At 54.3% G+C, this 11,156-nt stretch overlaps 1 protein-coding gene across 1 annotated transcript in view; it reads left to right on the top strand.

The window, feature by feature from the left end:
• The window catches only part of DCTN1 (dynactin subunit 1), an 89,172-nt gene that overhangs the window by 57,876 nt on the left and 20,140 nt on the right, over nt 1-11,156 (top strand). Inside the window, 5 exon segments of the mRNA XM_019474189.1 lie at nt 3,262-3,459; nt 6,084-6,288; nt 7,710-7,788; nt 9,182-9,341; nt 10,751-10,855. Of these exon segments, the coding sequence (XP_019329734.1) occupies nt 3,262-3,459; nt 6,084-6,288; nt 7,710-7,788; nt 9,182-9,341; nt 10,751-10,855 (747 nt within the window).

Raw genomic sequence — 11,156 nt, 5'->3', positions numbered from 1 at the left:
CTTGAGCCCTTTCCTCTCGTCCTACCGCTTGTTACTTGGGAGAAGAGACCGACCCCCACCTCGCTACAACCTCCTTGCAGGTGGTTGTAGAGAGCGATGAGGTCTCCCCTCAGCCTCCTTTTCTCCAGGCTGTCCCGGGTCCCCGTGGGATACACGTGGCATCAGAGCAGTTTGGCAGGTGAACATGCTGGAGGTCGAGGCTCTGAGTCGGAGCTTGAACCTGCCGGTGAGGGGAGAGCTCAAGTGCATTAAATCCGGAGGAGGACCCGAGCACTACCCCCTCCAGCCACTGGTGTTGGACGGACTGGAGCGGAGGGACCAGCGGTGGATGCACTTTGGGAACGCTCCTGCCTTCAGATGCAATAAACCGCTTAGAGAGGTCCACTCTTCCCCAAGCTTGGGTGTTTCTAGTAATTATATCAGCATAGTTATTCCATTTTTGATCTTTAAAATAGTTTTTCATTACTTCCATCCTGCTTTGTATTAATTAGTTACAATTAGAGCTCGTGAAAGATTTAGGGCATGAGGGCAAAGAATTAATAGCATGAGGGGACAAAGAGCTCGCTCTGAGGTTGCGTGTTGAGGAAAAGGCTGGAAAAGCCACCGCCTGGTGGGAAGAAGGGACGTCCCCGCTCCCCCGAGCTGCCCACGAGGACCCTGGTAACCGGTTTATCTAATGGGTGCAAAAACCGTTCGCTTGATAGTATTGGTGGCATCTGTGTGTCCGGGGTTGAGAAAGCAGCAGAGGAGAAATCTGTGTGGTTTTCCTATGCTGCTTGACATCGCGTAGGATTTTTTTCAAAATCTGTTCCTTAACGTCACCCGGCTTCGTGATTTTTAAGCTTTAGTCATGAGGCTGCTTTAACCCTGTGCTGCTGCCAGGAGAGGGGGGGTCGCGTCCCCTTCTCCTGCCCTTGCTCGCAGCCGTTTGCCCAGGTACCGCTGTGCTGGCATCAGCCTTTCTCTAGCCGTGGGAGCTGATCTGGCCAAAAAAGAACCGGCAAGTACAGGATCAGTTTTCCCTGGTGGGAGCTCGCTGGGGGATTACGTGGCCGCTGCTGTGGGATCGAGCGGGCACTGGTGAAGAGCACAGGGCCATCTCTGGGGGGGGCTGTCTGGACTATGCCACTTAAAGACTGAATCGCCCTGGCTTCGGGCAGCTGCCCTGCTCTTCGCGAGGGCTCTCGCGGCAGCTGCGCGGGCTGCAAGCCAGGGGCAGTGGGACCGTAAAGTCCAGGTACCGGGGGCAGCCTGGGGTCTGTTGTACAGCACCGACGCTTATTTACAGAATTAAAAAAAGGTGGGACCTCGGGTGGAACGGGGGTTTTCTTTAAACGGCACGGACACCGGGCTTTCCTCAAAGGCACGCGGTGACGGGGAACGGGGCGACAGGCGCGAGTGGCAGCACAGGACGTTCCGGCTGGTGTTAGGGAAGAGTTCTCAGGGTGAGGGTGGTCAAACACCGGGATGGGTCTAGAGGGGCTGCGGGACCTCGTCCTTGGAGACAGCCAGAGCTTGACTGGATGAGGCCCCTGATCTACTCAGCACAGCTTCGAGCAGGGAGGTGGACCAGAGACCTCCACTCACCTCTCCCAACCTCAGTTATTCTCCCGTTCTGTAAAACACGAGTGTACTTCAGATGTATGATTTGTGTTCAAGACAGGCCAGTGTAACTGAAGGTATTCTCTGTCTCCAGAACAGCTCGGCAGCGTCTCAGTGTCTCCATGAAGGCCAGGTGACCGCTGCCCCGAGGCTCTGGTTTGATGAGCGTGCACGTGGAAATCACCCCGTCACCTCCGTAACGGGGAGCTGAGGGTTTTGCCTCGACCTAACTCACTCTGCAGTAACAGCTCGCGTGTGGCTGTGCGACACCTTTGTGCTGCTTGAGTGGTGTTTCCCTTCCTGCGTGGGCACTTCTCCAGTTACAGCACAGCATTTAGAAACACGGTGCCCACCCTGCCTGTGTTTTAAGGAGAGTCAGGTGTGCCTTTCCCCTTGGAACGTAAGAGGCTTGTGAAAGGGAACCCTTACAGCCCGGGGGGGGATGCGTTTGCATCTTGCTGAAAATCTCAAGCCTGTGTCCCTTTTCCATGCGCCAGCTTTCATTTCAGCCACCGTTGGCTTTGGTCTCGAGATAACGCTGCAGGACCCAGCTGCAGTGCTGTGTCGCTGTGCAGCCGCTCCTGGACCGTTGCGTACTGGCGTTAGTATCCTCCTCAAGCTGTGCCTTTTACTCCGGGTAAAGCCGGTTTCATGGTGAAGCCCAACCAATGCGGCCCAAATGCACTTAGAGCAGAAGGGGGTGAATTCAGAGGGGTGCTGGTCAGCCACCGGCGCTGCAGGAACAGCCCGAGGCACCTGCCTCTGTGCGGGTAACGGGCTAGAAAAGCCTCGGAGAAGGTCTTGGGCCGCCCGTGCGAGCTGGTCTGGGGTGCACAGCAGAGAGCATTTTAGGACTTGATCTGCCGAGGCAGGAGGATTCCCGGGTTTTAGGCTTGTGCCTGGCTCGCCCTCGTAGAGCTGCACCGGGTCTGATACACCGTGGGTTACAACGCGCGCCGACCCCCCGGGTAGGGAGCGTGGGGGAGACAACCCCCCCACCCCCCGTACAAACGTCTGCCGTGCTCTGTAGGGTGGGTACTGGGGGAGGACCGAAGGGGAACAGCTCACCCGGAGCGCAGTGAAGTTGCGGCATGAACGCACAGTTTGAGATGCAGCCTACGTGTGTGTGTCGGCATGTTTCTGAAGTACACGCTAATAACTAAAACCACTGGCCGCTGTAAGCCTGTACCGTCGTGCACGTTGTTTTGATAGAGCCTTTCTGTAAGATCTGGTTCTGTTTATGAAAACGTGTTTCTTGCATGGCATTGCTCTGCTCTGACCCTAGGGGCAGGAGAAGAGTTGCCGAGGGGTGAATTTGGACCTGTTAGTGGTGGGGGTTGTTTTTGTTTCGTTTTTAAGGGATTTAGGCATCCGTGGATCCCAGTGAAGTCAAAAGCAAGGTGCTCGGGACCTCTTGCCAGCCGAAAGGTTTTTTGCCAGCGTGTCAAGGAACGTTTATCACACGTTGTATTAAAATGACAGACGGACTCTGTAGCTGCGAGTGTAGAGTGATGTGTTCTTCTAAAACTGCCCCAGTAACGATGCCAAAATACAGGCTAGCTGATGGATCAGGTTCTGTGTGGGTTAAATTAACGTATGTGGAGCTCTCTCCAAAGGATGCCGCTGCTCCTTTTGGTAATTCTTGGTTTGATGTTGTAGGAGGAGGAGAATTTGCGTTCTCAAGTCAGGGACCTGGAGGAGAAATTGGAGACTCTGAAGATAAAGCGAAATGAGGACAAAGCAAAGCTTAAAGAGCTCGAGAAGTACAAGATCCAGCTGGAGCAGGTGCAAGAATGGAAGAGCAAAATGCAAGAACAACAGGCTGATCTCCAGAAACGTCTAAAGGAGGCCAAAAAGGTGAGCATCCCTGGGGAGCTGGGCAGCTCTGGTGCCGGGGCTTGCACAGGGAGACGTGATTCCAGGGCTAATTAAATTGCTGAAAATGTGTGTGGGGTTTTTTTATGCAGTACCAGCTAGCATTAAACTGTGTGCTGTCCTGACTCCTGTCTTCTGAATACACGCCAGGTCCTAAAATGGCCTCTGGCCTCACATATCGCTGTTCTCTCCGATGTAAATACTGATTTAGGTATCGAGCTGCCAGTGCAAATCCCAGATACAGTCAGGCTACGCTGCATGTTTAATGCAGCGTGCGAGCGTGGGTCTGGACCGTCATGGCAGTAGCACATGCAGCTTGTCCTGGAGCTGAAGTCACAGCTTCGTTCTCTAAGCGCACTAGATGTCAGAGCAGACAGAGCCTTTGGATGGGCTTTGCGCAGTCCTGCCAAGGTACCAGAGATTTTGTGCGTCCTAGGATTTGCTTTGCTTTTTGCTGCCTGCCTGCCCCATCTGTCCGACAGCCTGGCCTTTGGGGCAGGAACGTCTGATCTATCCGTGAGTCGATTCCTCTATCGGTGCAACTCTCAGTCTTGTGCAGGGTAAGACAAGCTGACGTTAGAGGTGGTTTCATTTAATAGATGGGGATGAAGAACGCGATAGTTGAGGAGCAGGTCGCACATCTCAACTTGCAGGATGGGTGTCCAAGTGTGGCAGCAGCCACCTTTCTCCAGTTTAATCTGCTGTCGCGGGTCTGCCAGCGCTGTGGGAGGGCCACCATTCACATTCCAAACCTGCTGATAAACAGCCAGTCCCACCTTCAAAAGCTTAAGTAAAGCTCCTGGAGATCTTGCAACTGACTTCAAAAATCAGTGGACCCCAGCAGCTTTAAGAGCATTGCCGTGTATTGAGGTTTCCGATCCAGCTGGGGGAGCAGCCCTGTAGGAAGAGGCTCACTGGTGATGCCGCGGGATCTGTTCATCTCTCCCGAAGCTGACCGTGCAGCCTAAACCTTCCCGCTGTCCCAATGCCTGGACGTCTTGAACGGGTTTTTTTAAAACCGCCGCACCTGCGCGGTGGAAGTTTTTTTGCCCTGCGCTTGTCTTTGACTCTCCAATATTTGTGAAGCAGCAGCTTGTCCTTCCTCTCGCTTGCTCCTGCGATATGTTAAGAGCAATATACTCGGGAATTGAGCAGTATGGTCCTGTACAGTACTCATGGCTTAAAGCAGTCACATCCCAATGTGGTTTCGTTTTAAATACGGCATTAATATAAGCTTTTGCTTTGTTGGACTGAGTTGATAATCAGCATTGAGTCTATTTGGGAACTGGGCTGAAGCAAGCTGGAACATCTCAGGAGCTGTTCTCCAGCAGCGATTAGATGACCCAGTCCTCTGGAGCCTCGTCTGAGCTAAGCGCGTCGTGACGGGTATCTGGCAAGGCTGAGGGGGGTTGCGAGGGCTCTCATCGATGTGTATAAACACCTGACGGGGGAAGTAAAGACTCTTCTGCGTGGTGCCCACTGAGAGTGCAAGAAGAAAGGGGCACAAGCTGAAATACAGGAAATTCTGTTTAAACGTAAGAAAAAGCCTTTTTCCTGTGAAGGTGATCAAACACTGGAGCAGGTTGCTCAGAAGTTTGGAGTCTCCATCCCTGGGGATGTGTGAGACACGACCGGACCGGGTCCTGGGCAGCTGGCTCAGCCGCCCCTGCTTGGGCAGGGGTTGGAGCAGATGATCTGCAGGGGTCCCAGCCCACCTCAGCCCCTGCGGGTGCTGGGCGTGCGAGTCCTCCCTGCTCCGGTGACGGGGGTGTAAGCGGGTGCTCCCTTCCCCACGCGCTGTGTCTTTCCTGGCCTGCTCTGGAGTGGGTTCCTCTCTCCGGTGGCTTCCTGGGGGGGTCCTGATCCTGACTTTCTAATGTAGACTTTAGTTTGTTAAAACTCATCTCCCTTTAGGTAAACTAATGCATTTTGAGTTCCTGCCCTGCAGGGCTGGTTGGTATGAGTCACTGCCAGCGAAAGCCACAGGGCTTTGGAGATAATGAATCTTAGTGTCGCTCGTTATCGAGAACATTTCTCCTGTGGCCGCTCTGCTCTTGCTGGGCCCTGCCTTTGGGTGTCATTCGAAGTGTCTGCTGCAGGTTGCTGCTCTCCCTCTGTCCCTTCTCCCCAGGGACGGGTTACCTGCTCTTGGCACCCGTGCCTGCTGCTCCCAGGCAGACGGCAGGACTCCAGCCCTGCTGGCAAAAGAGCTTTTGCTTCTCTCTGCCCTGGCTTTCCAGGGTGGATTCTTGGTTTGTTTCCCCAGTGATTTATGTGATTGTCTGCTCCGGTACCAGCCTGCATCTTTTCTGTCTTCGTACCTGTCTCTCCTCACCTGCAGATCGTTTTTCTGCTGGGCTCTTTTGTGGATGGGAGAAGGTGTGAAGCAGGGGAGAGGCCTCAGGGAGCGGAGATGGGCACCCTGGAGCACTGGCAGTGGGCCTTCCCCTCTCAGCTCAGATAAGCTGCTGCTAATTGGACTTGATCCTCCTGTGAGAGAACCATGAGAGACGTAATTGTCCGAGGCTCGTTTTTCGTGAGAGGGGCGTCTCTATCGTTGGCCTTGGGCTTCCAGGGTCTTCTCACTCGTGTGTGCTTGACTGCAGGAAGCCAAAGATGCCTTGGAAGCCAAGGAGCGCTACATGGAGGAGATGGCAGACACCGCTGATGCGATTGAAATGGCAACCCTGGACAAGGAGATGGCAGAAGAGCGAGCAGAGTCCCTGCAGCAGGAGGTGGACTCCCTGAAAGAGAAGGTGGAATATCTCACGATGGACCTGGAGATCCTGAAGCACGAGATCGAAGAGAAAGGTAGGAAGGCGTCGGCTTTTAGGCGGTCTCAGCCTGGGTCCCACTTCACAGGGGAGCTCCTCGCTGGGGAGCAGAACGCTTGACTGCTTCGGAGCAGTGGTGGCTCCTCGCTGCTGGTTGCGGTAGGGCTGAGGCTTTGCCTCTGCGATTTCCCCCGGCAGCCATTGGGGCTTTCTGCTGCGTCCCCAGCCCTGCTCGGCAGGCGCAGGTACGACCGCCACACGTGGGCAGGTCAGCAGCAGGCAGCAGCTCAGCTTCGTCTTCACTTGGGTCCCGGCCTCACTGAGAAGGCAGAGATGGAGCTGCTGCACTTTTGAGTCTGGGGACAAGTCTTCCTGTCCTGGGCTTAGAGGAGCTCAGGCTTAGTTTTAATGCTTGTCATTTTCCCTGGGGACAGTGGATCCCACTCCAAAAGGTGTTTGACTGGGACAGACTTTATGTGGGAGGTCACGCAGCTGCTTTTGTTGCTTACTGATCCAAGCTCCCAGCTTTGCACTGAGCACAGCTTCAAAACCGGTGCATTACCCTTGTTTTGATTCCCCTGGGGCCTCTCAGCTCTTGCTGTTCAAGGTGAGCTTTAAAAATTGCACACAGCAGGAAACAACCCAGCCTTTAAACACTTGCAGTATTGGCATTCACCTGAAAAAAATCAAACCTGCGGAAGCCGCGGATGATCAGGCAGGCAGGCTGAGGGATGTGACAGAAAGGTAGACCTGTCGAGGGGCTGGGAAAAACGTTGGGAGGACAGGAGTGGTCTGCAGGGAGATGTGGAAATTACTGCGATGAGCAAGGTCTTTGATTTGAGTTTGCTTTCACTGAATTGTGAGGGCCGGGAGGGCTGGGAGCTGAGAGCACTCACGGTATCCAGCGACGCGTTGCTCTGCCACAGCCCAGCGGCTGCTCGGGTACAGTCTGCGGGTTGGTACGGTGGCTCTTCATCTGCGCTAACTGGCTTTGGTGGCATCGGGGGAATCTCTCAGCCTGCGAGCACCAGTGTTACACACCAGGCTTGGGTTTTGCTCAGCTGCAGGAGAGGAACCGATGAGTTTCCCCTTGGTATGATAGATGAGGCGCTTAGGGACATGGTTTAGTGGGCATGGTGGTGTTGGGTCGACGGTGGGACTCGATGATCTTAGAGGTCTTTTCCAACCTCAATGATTCTATGATTCTATGATTGATTCTTCATCTGCGCTAACTGGCTTTGGTGGCATCGGGGGAATCTCTCAGCCTGCGAGCACCAGTGTTACACACCAGGCTTGGGTTTTGCTCAGCTGCAGGAGAGGAACCGATGAGTTTCCCCTTGGTATGATTTAGCTGTCCTCTTGCTGGTGTTTGTAATGTCACTTAGCGTTAAGAGAACTGGATCTGTTTAGCAGCTGCCATTTCTGCACAAGCGGAATAATGCTTCCTTTCTACCGCAGGCTCGGATGGAGCAGCATCGAGTTACCAAGTCAAACAGCTGGAAGAGCAAAATGCGAGACTCAAGGAAGCTCTTGTAAGGTAGGAGACCACTTGTGCTCCCCAAAGGCTGCCGATGAAGTTCTCTCCTACGAGAGCCCATGCTGTCTTGGCCTCATAAGAGTTTGTGTCAGAGCACTGATCCAAATACTTCTTTTCCAGAGCAGCCGATGTAACACGTGCTAGCTGGTCTTGGGTTGTTTCTGAGCTCTGGTGCTCCTTTAAGCATGCAACAGGGAAGGGAGAATCTCTTGTCACTGGAGACCAGTGTAGATCAGGAGAAAATGAGCCGCTTCAGACAGCTTCTGTATTTCATTTCTCTGCGTATGCAGTGCTCTGCTTCTCCAGCACAGCTGCAGGTTTATTCAAGCAGCCTGCACAGGGCAGTTCTCCAGACGCCTCCTGCGCAGGTCCTGCTCGAGGTTTCTTGAGCCTGCTCAGCACTGGGACCTGGTTCCTGCCTTTCCCTGGGCAAGCCCATCTGCCAGGGCTCGGGGCTTTGGGGCTTTTCTTTCTGGAAGCCACATGTGCTTTAGCCTGGAGGTTCAGGTGGGGTCCCTCTGGTAACCACACCACTGCTCACTGTCCCACCTCACTCCTCCCCCGTGGCTGTGGTTCAGTGCGCGCAGGGTGCTGTGTTGCCTTTGGTGCAGAAAACAGCCTGTGCTTAAAGACAATTACTCCTGTAGGCCAGGAACAGGTAGAGGAGGTGGAAGCATCCCCTACTAATAGGAAACACAAGAAACTGCCTTGCGAGGACTCCCAAACCAGTGCATAGTTGGGGTGGGAGGTATAAAGAAGGTCCAAGCGAGAGAACCTCCCAGCACTTGCACTCCCTGGGCAGAGCCCCTTTGGGGCTGTTAGCAGAGCTGGTCACACAGGGGCCTCAATATACACATAAGCAAAGCTCTGTTCTTTGGCGTGCCGAAGCGCCTTTCCTTGTCTGTGCTTTGTCTTTTTGTGCTGCTGACCTTCTCTCTTACACTGTGAAAGGCTGTGAATGTGACTTATTTTTCTTTGCTTACTGGGTTCTTCCTTTCTGTGCTTTAGCCTGTCCCATTTACAGCTATTCTTCCCTGCCTGTCTCTGTTGTCTATTTTTCTACGTTCTCCTCTTCTGTTCTCTCCATCCTCTATCGCTCTGATTCTTTCAAAGCAAGGTGCCGTCTCGGGCACCGATTCACGCCCATCCCTCACTGTTAATGAGCTGTTCTCTGGGGACGCTGCTCGTGTCCCCCCCCAGGGAGGGGTTGCCAGAGGCTCCAAAGGAGCTCTGCTCGCGCTGCTGATGGGCAGCCAGCACCAGCGTGGGTGTGTGGGGGGTCTTGACTCTGCTGGTGCCCACCAAGAGCAGTGTCTGGGAAGGGGATGGCTCCTCTTGCTCTGGTACCTGGGTCTCTGCTGGGCTTGTGATGGGTCTGGTTGCTCTGTCAAAGGATGCGGGACTTGTCTGCATCAGAGAAGCAGGAACACGTGAAGCTTCAAAAGCAAATGGAGAAGAAAAACACGGAGCTGGAGTCCCTGCGTCAGCAGAGGGAGAAGCTTCAGGAGGAGGTGAAGCAGGCGGAGAAAACGGTTGATGAGCTAAAGGAGCAGGTGAGTCCACTGGGGGGAGGATAGGCAGGGAGGGGAAGCTTGGGGCCGTTTGGAGCATTGAGCAACTGCTGTCGGGCAAGCTTGGGTCACCCCCTGGCACAGAGCGCTTTCTGTCAGTCACTCTTGGAGAGCCGCGCTCGGTGATACCACTGCAGGGACTAATACTTCTGGGTCCCTGTGCAAAAGCAAACCCTGTTCCAGCGGTGGAACTGTGCTGGCCGTAGGGTGGCTCTTGAACATAGGACATGGATGATATGTCGTGCTTTCCAAGGCTGATCTGTGTTTGCTGCTTGCTCAGTGCTGATCCATCACATCTTCCTGCCTGGGTGATCTTCATGAGGCTTGTTCCTGGCCAGACTGAGACATCGGTGCTGGTGTGGGGCAGCCCTTAGGAAGCCCTCAGGAAGGATCATAGAATCATAGAATCATTGAGGTTGGAAAAGACCTCTAAGATCATCGAGTCCAACCGTCAACCCAACACCACCATGTCCTAAACCATGTCCCTAAGTGCCTCATCTACTCGTCTTTTAAATACCTCCAGGGATGGGGACTCAACCACTTCCCTGGGCAGCCTGTTCCAATGTTTAACCACTCTTTCAGTAAAGAAATTTTTCCTCACGTCCAATCTAAACCTCCCCTGGCGCAACTTGAGGCCGTTTCCTCTCGTCCTACCGCTTGTTACTTGGGAGAAGAGACCGACCCCCACCTCGCTACAACCTCCTTGCAGGTGGTTGTAGAGAGCGATGAGGTCTCCCCTCAGCCTCCTTTTCTCCAGGCTAAACACTTGCGATCTACGTTCGCTGCAGAGCAGCCTGTGCAATTCCTCCGAACTGCTGTTCTGGAGGGACGCTGGCCTCACGCTCTCTGAGCATTAGCCTGAGTTACGTAGAAGGTGGGCTGTTAGCAGAGGTGATGCTTCTTAATGCAAAGAGACTGAAATGCCTATTCCTCCATTAATACTGTAAGTGTATAACCACTCCCCTAGGTCCTCAGGGGGGACAGAGAGCTTGGAAAGCACTGTCACAAGCCTGCGAAGACTCAGCCTGAAGGTCAGCATCGTTTACACTGACCTGAAACTGTTCAACCTCGTGCCCTGGTGCTGCAGCTAAAGAGCCAGTACATCTCTAAGAGCCAAAGCCAGGCCTCTCTTTTTCACGTGCCCTTCCTTCTGGGGCTGCTGGCTGTTCTGGTTTGAGTTGTTTGCTCTCCTGAGGCATGCTGTTCTCTGCTACCAGGAGGGAGCTTATGCACTGTCTGGCAAACCCTCACCCCAGGATGGGGAGATGGATTTATCAGCCACGTCCCACAGCTTGCCGGGGTGATCCCACGGTGGTATAAAAGGATTTTTGAGCTGCGTGCTGCAGTGTGTTGAGCTCCAGGTTGGAGCGTGATGTGGTGCGTGCTTGCAGGTGGATGCTGCTTTGGGTGCTGAAGAGATGGTGGAGACTCTGACGGAGAGAAACTTAGACCTGGAGGAGAAGGTCCGGGAGCTGCGTGAGACTGTTGGGGACCTGGTAAGACGGACTCCTCTGGAGTAAGGGCTGGTACTGGAGGGCTTGCGCCACTTCCTTCGTGCCTGCTGTGCGGCTGGGCTGATGCGAGGGCTGGTCCAGCCGACTGCCTGGCAGTGAGGCTGCCCGAGGCACCGGGAACTGCCTGGCAGCGGTGCCAGAGGGGACTGGGGAACCTCTCTAGAGGCATTGCACTCGGTGCCGCTTCCGAGCGGTGCACTCTTCCGCTCTGCAGAATATGCCCCTTACACCCCGGGGTGCTGTCGTGGTTTAACCTCAGCCGGCAACTGAGCCCCACGCAGCC

This window comes from Aptenodytes forsteri, unplaced genomic scaffold (genome assembly GCF_000699145.1).
Source record: "Aptenodytes forsteri isolate BGI_AS27 unplaced genomic scaffold, ASM69914v1 Scaffold729, whole genome shotgun sequence".
NCBI lineage: Eukaryota > Metazoa > Chordata > Aves > Sphenisciformes > Spheniscidae > Aptenodytes > Aptenodytes forsteri.
Note: the sequence above shows the minus strand (reverse complement) of the source record. Positions and strands in the feature narration are given on the sequence as shown.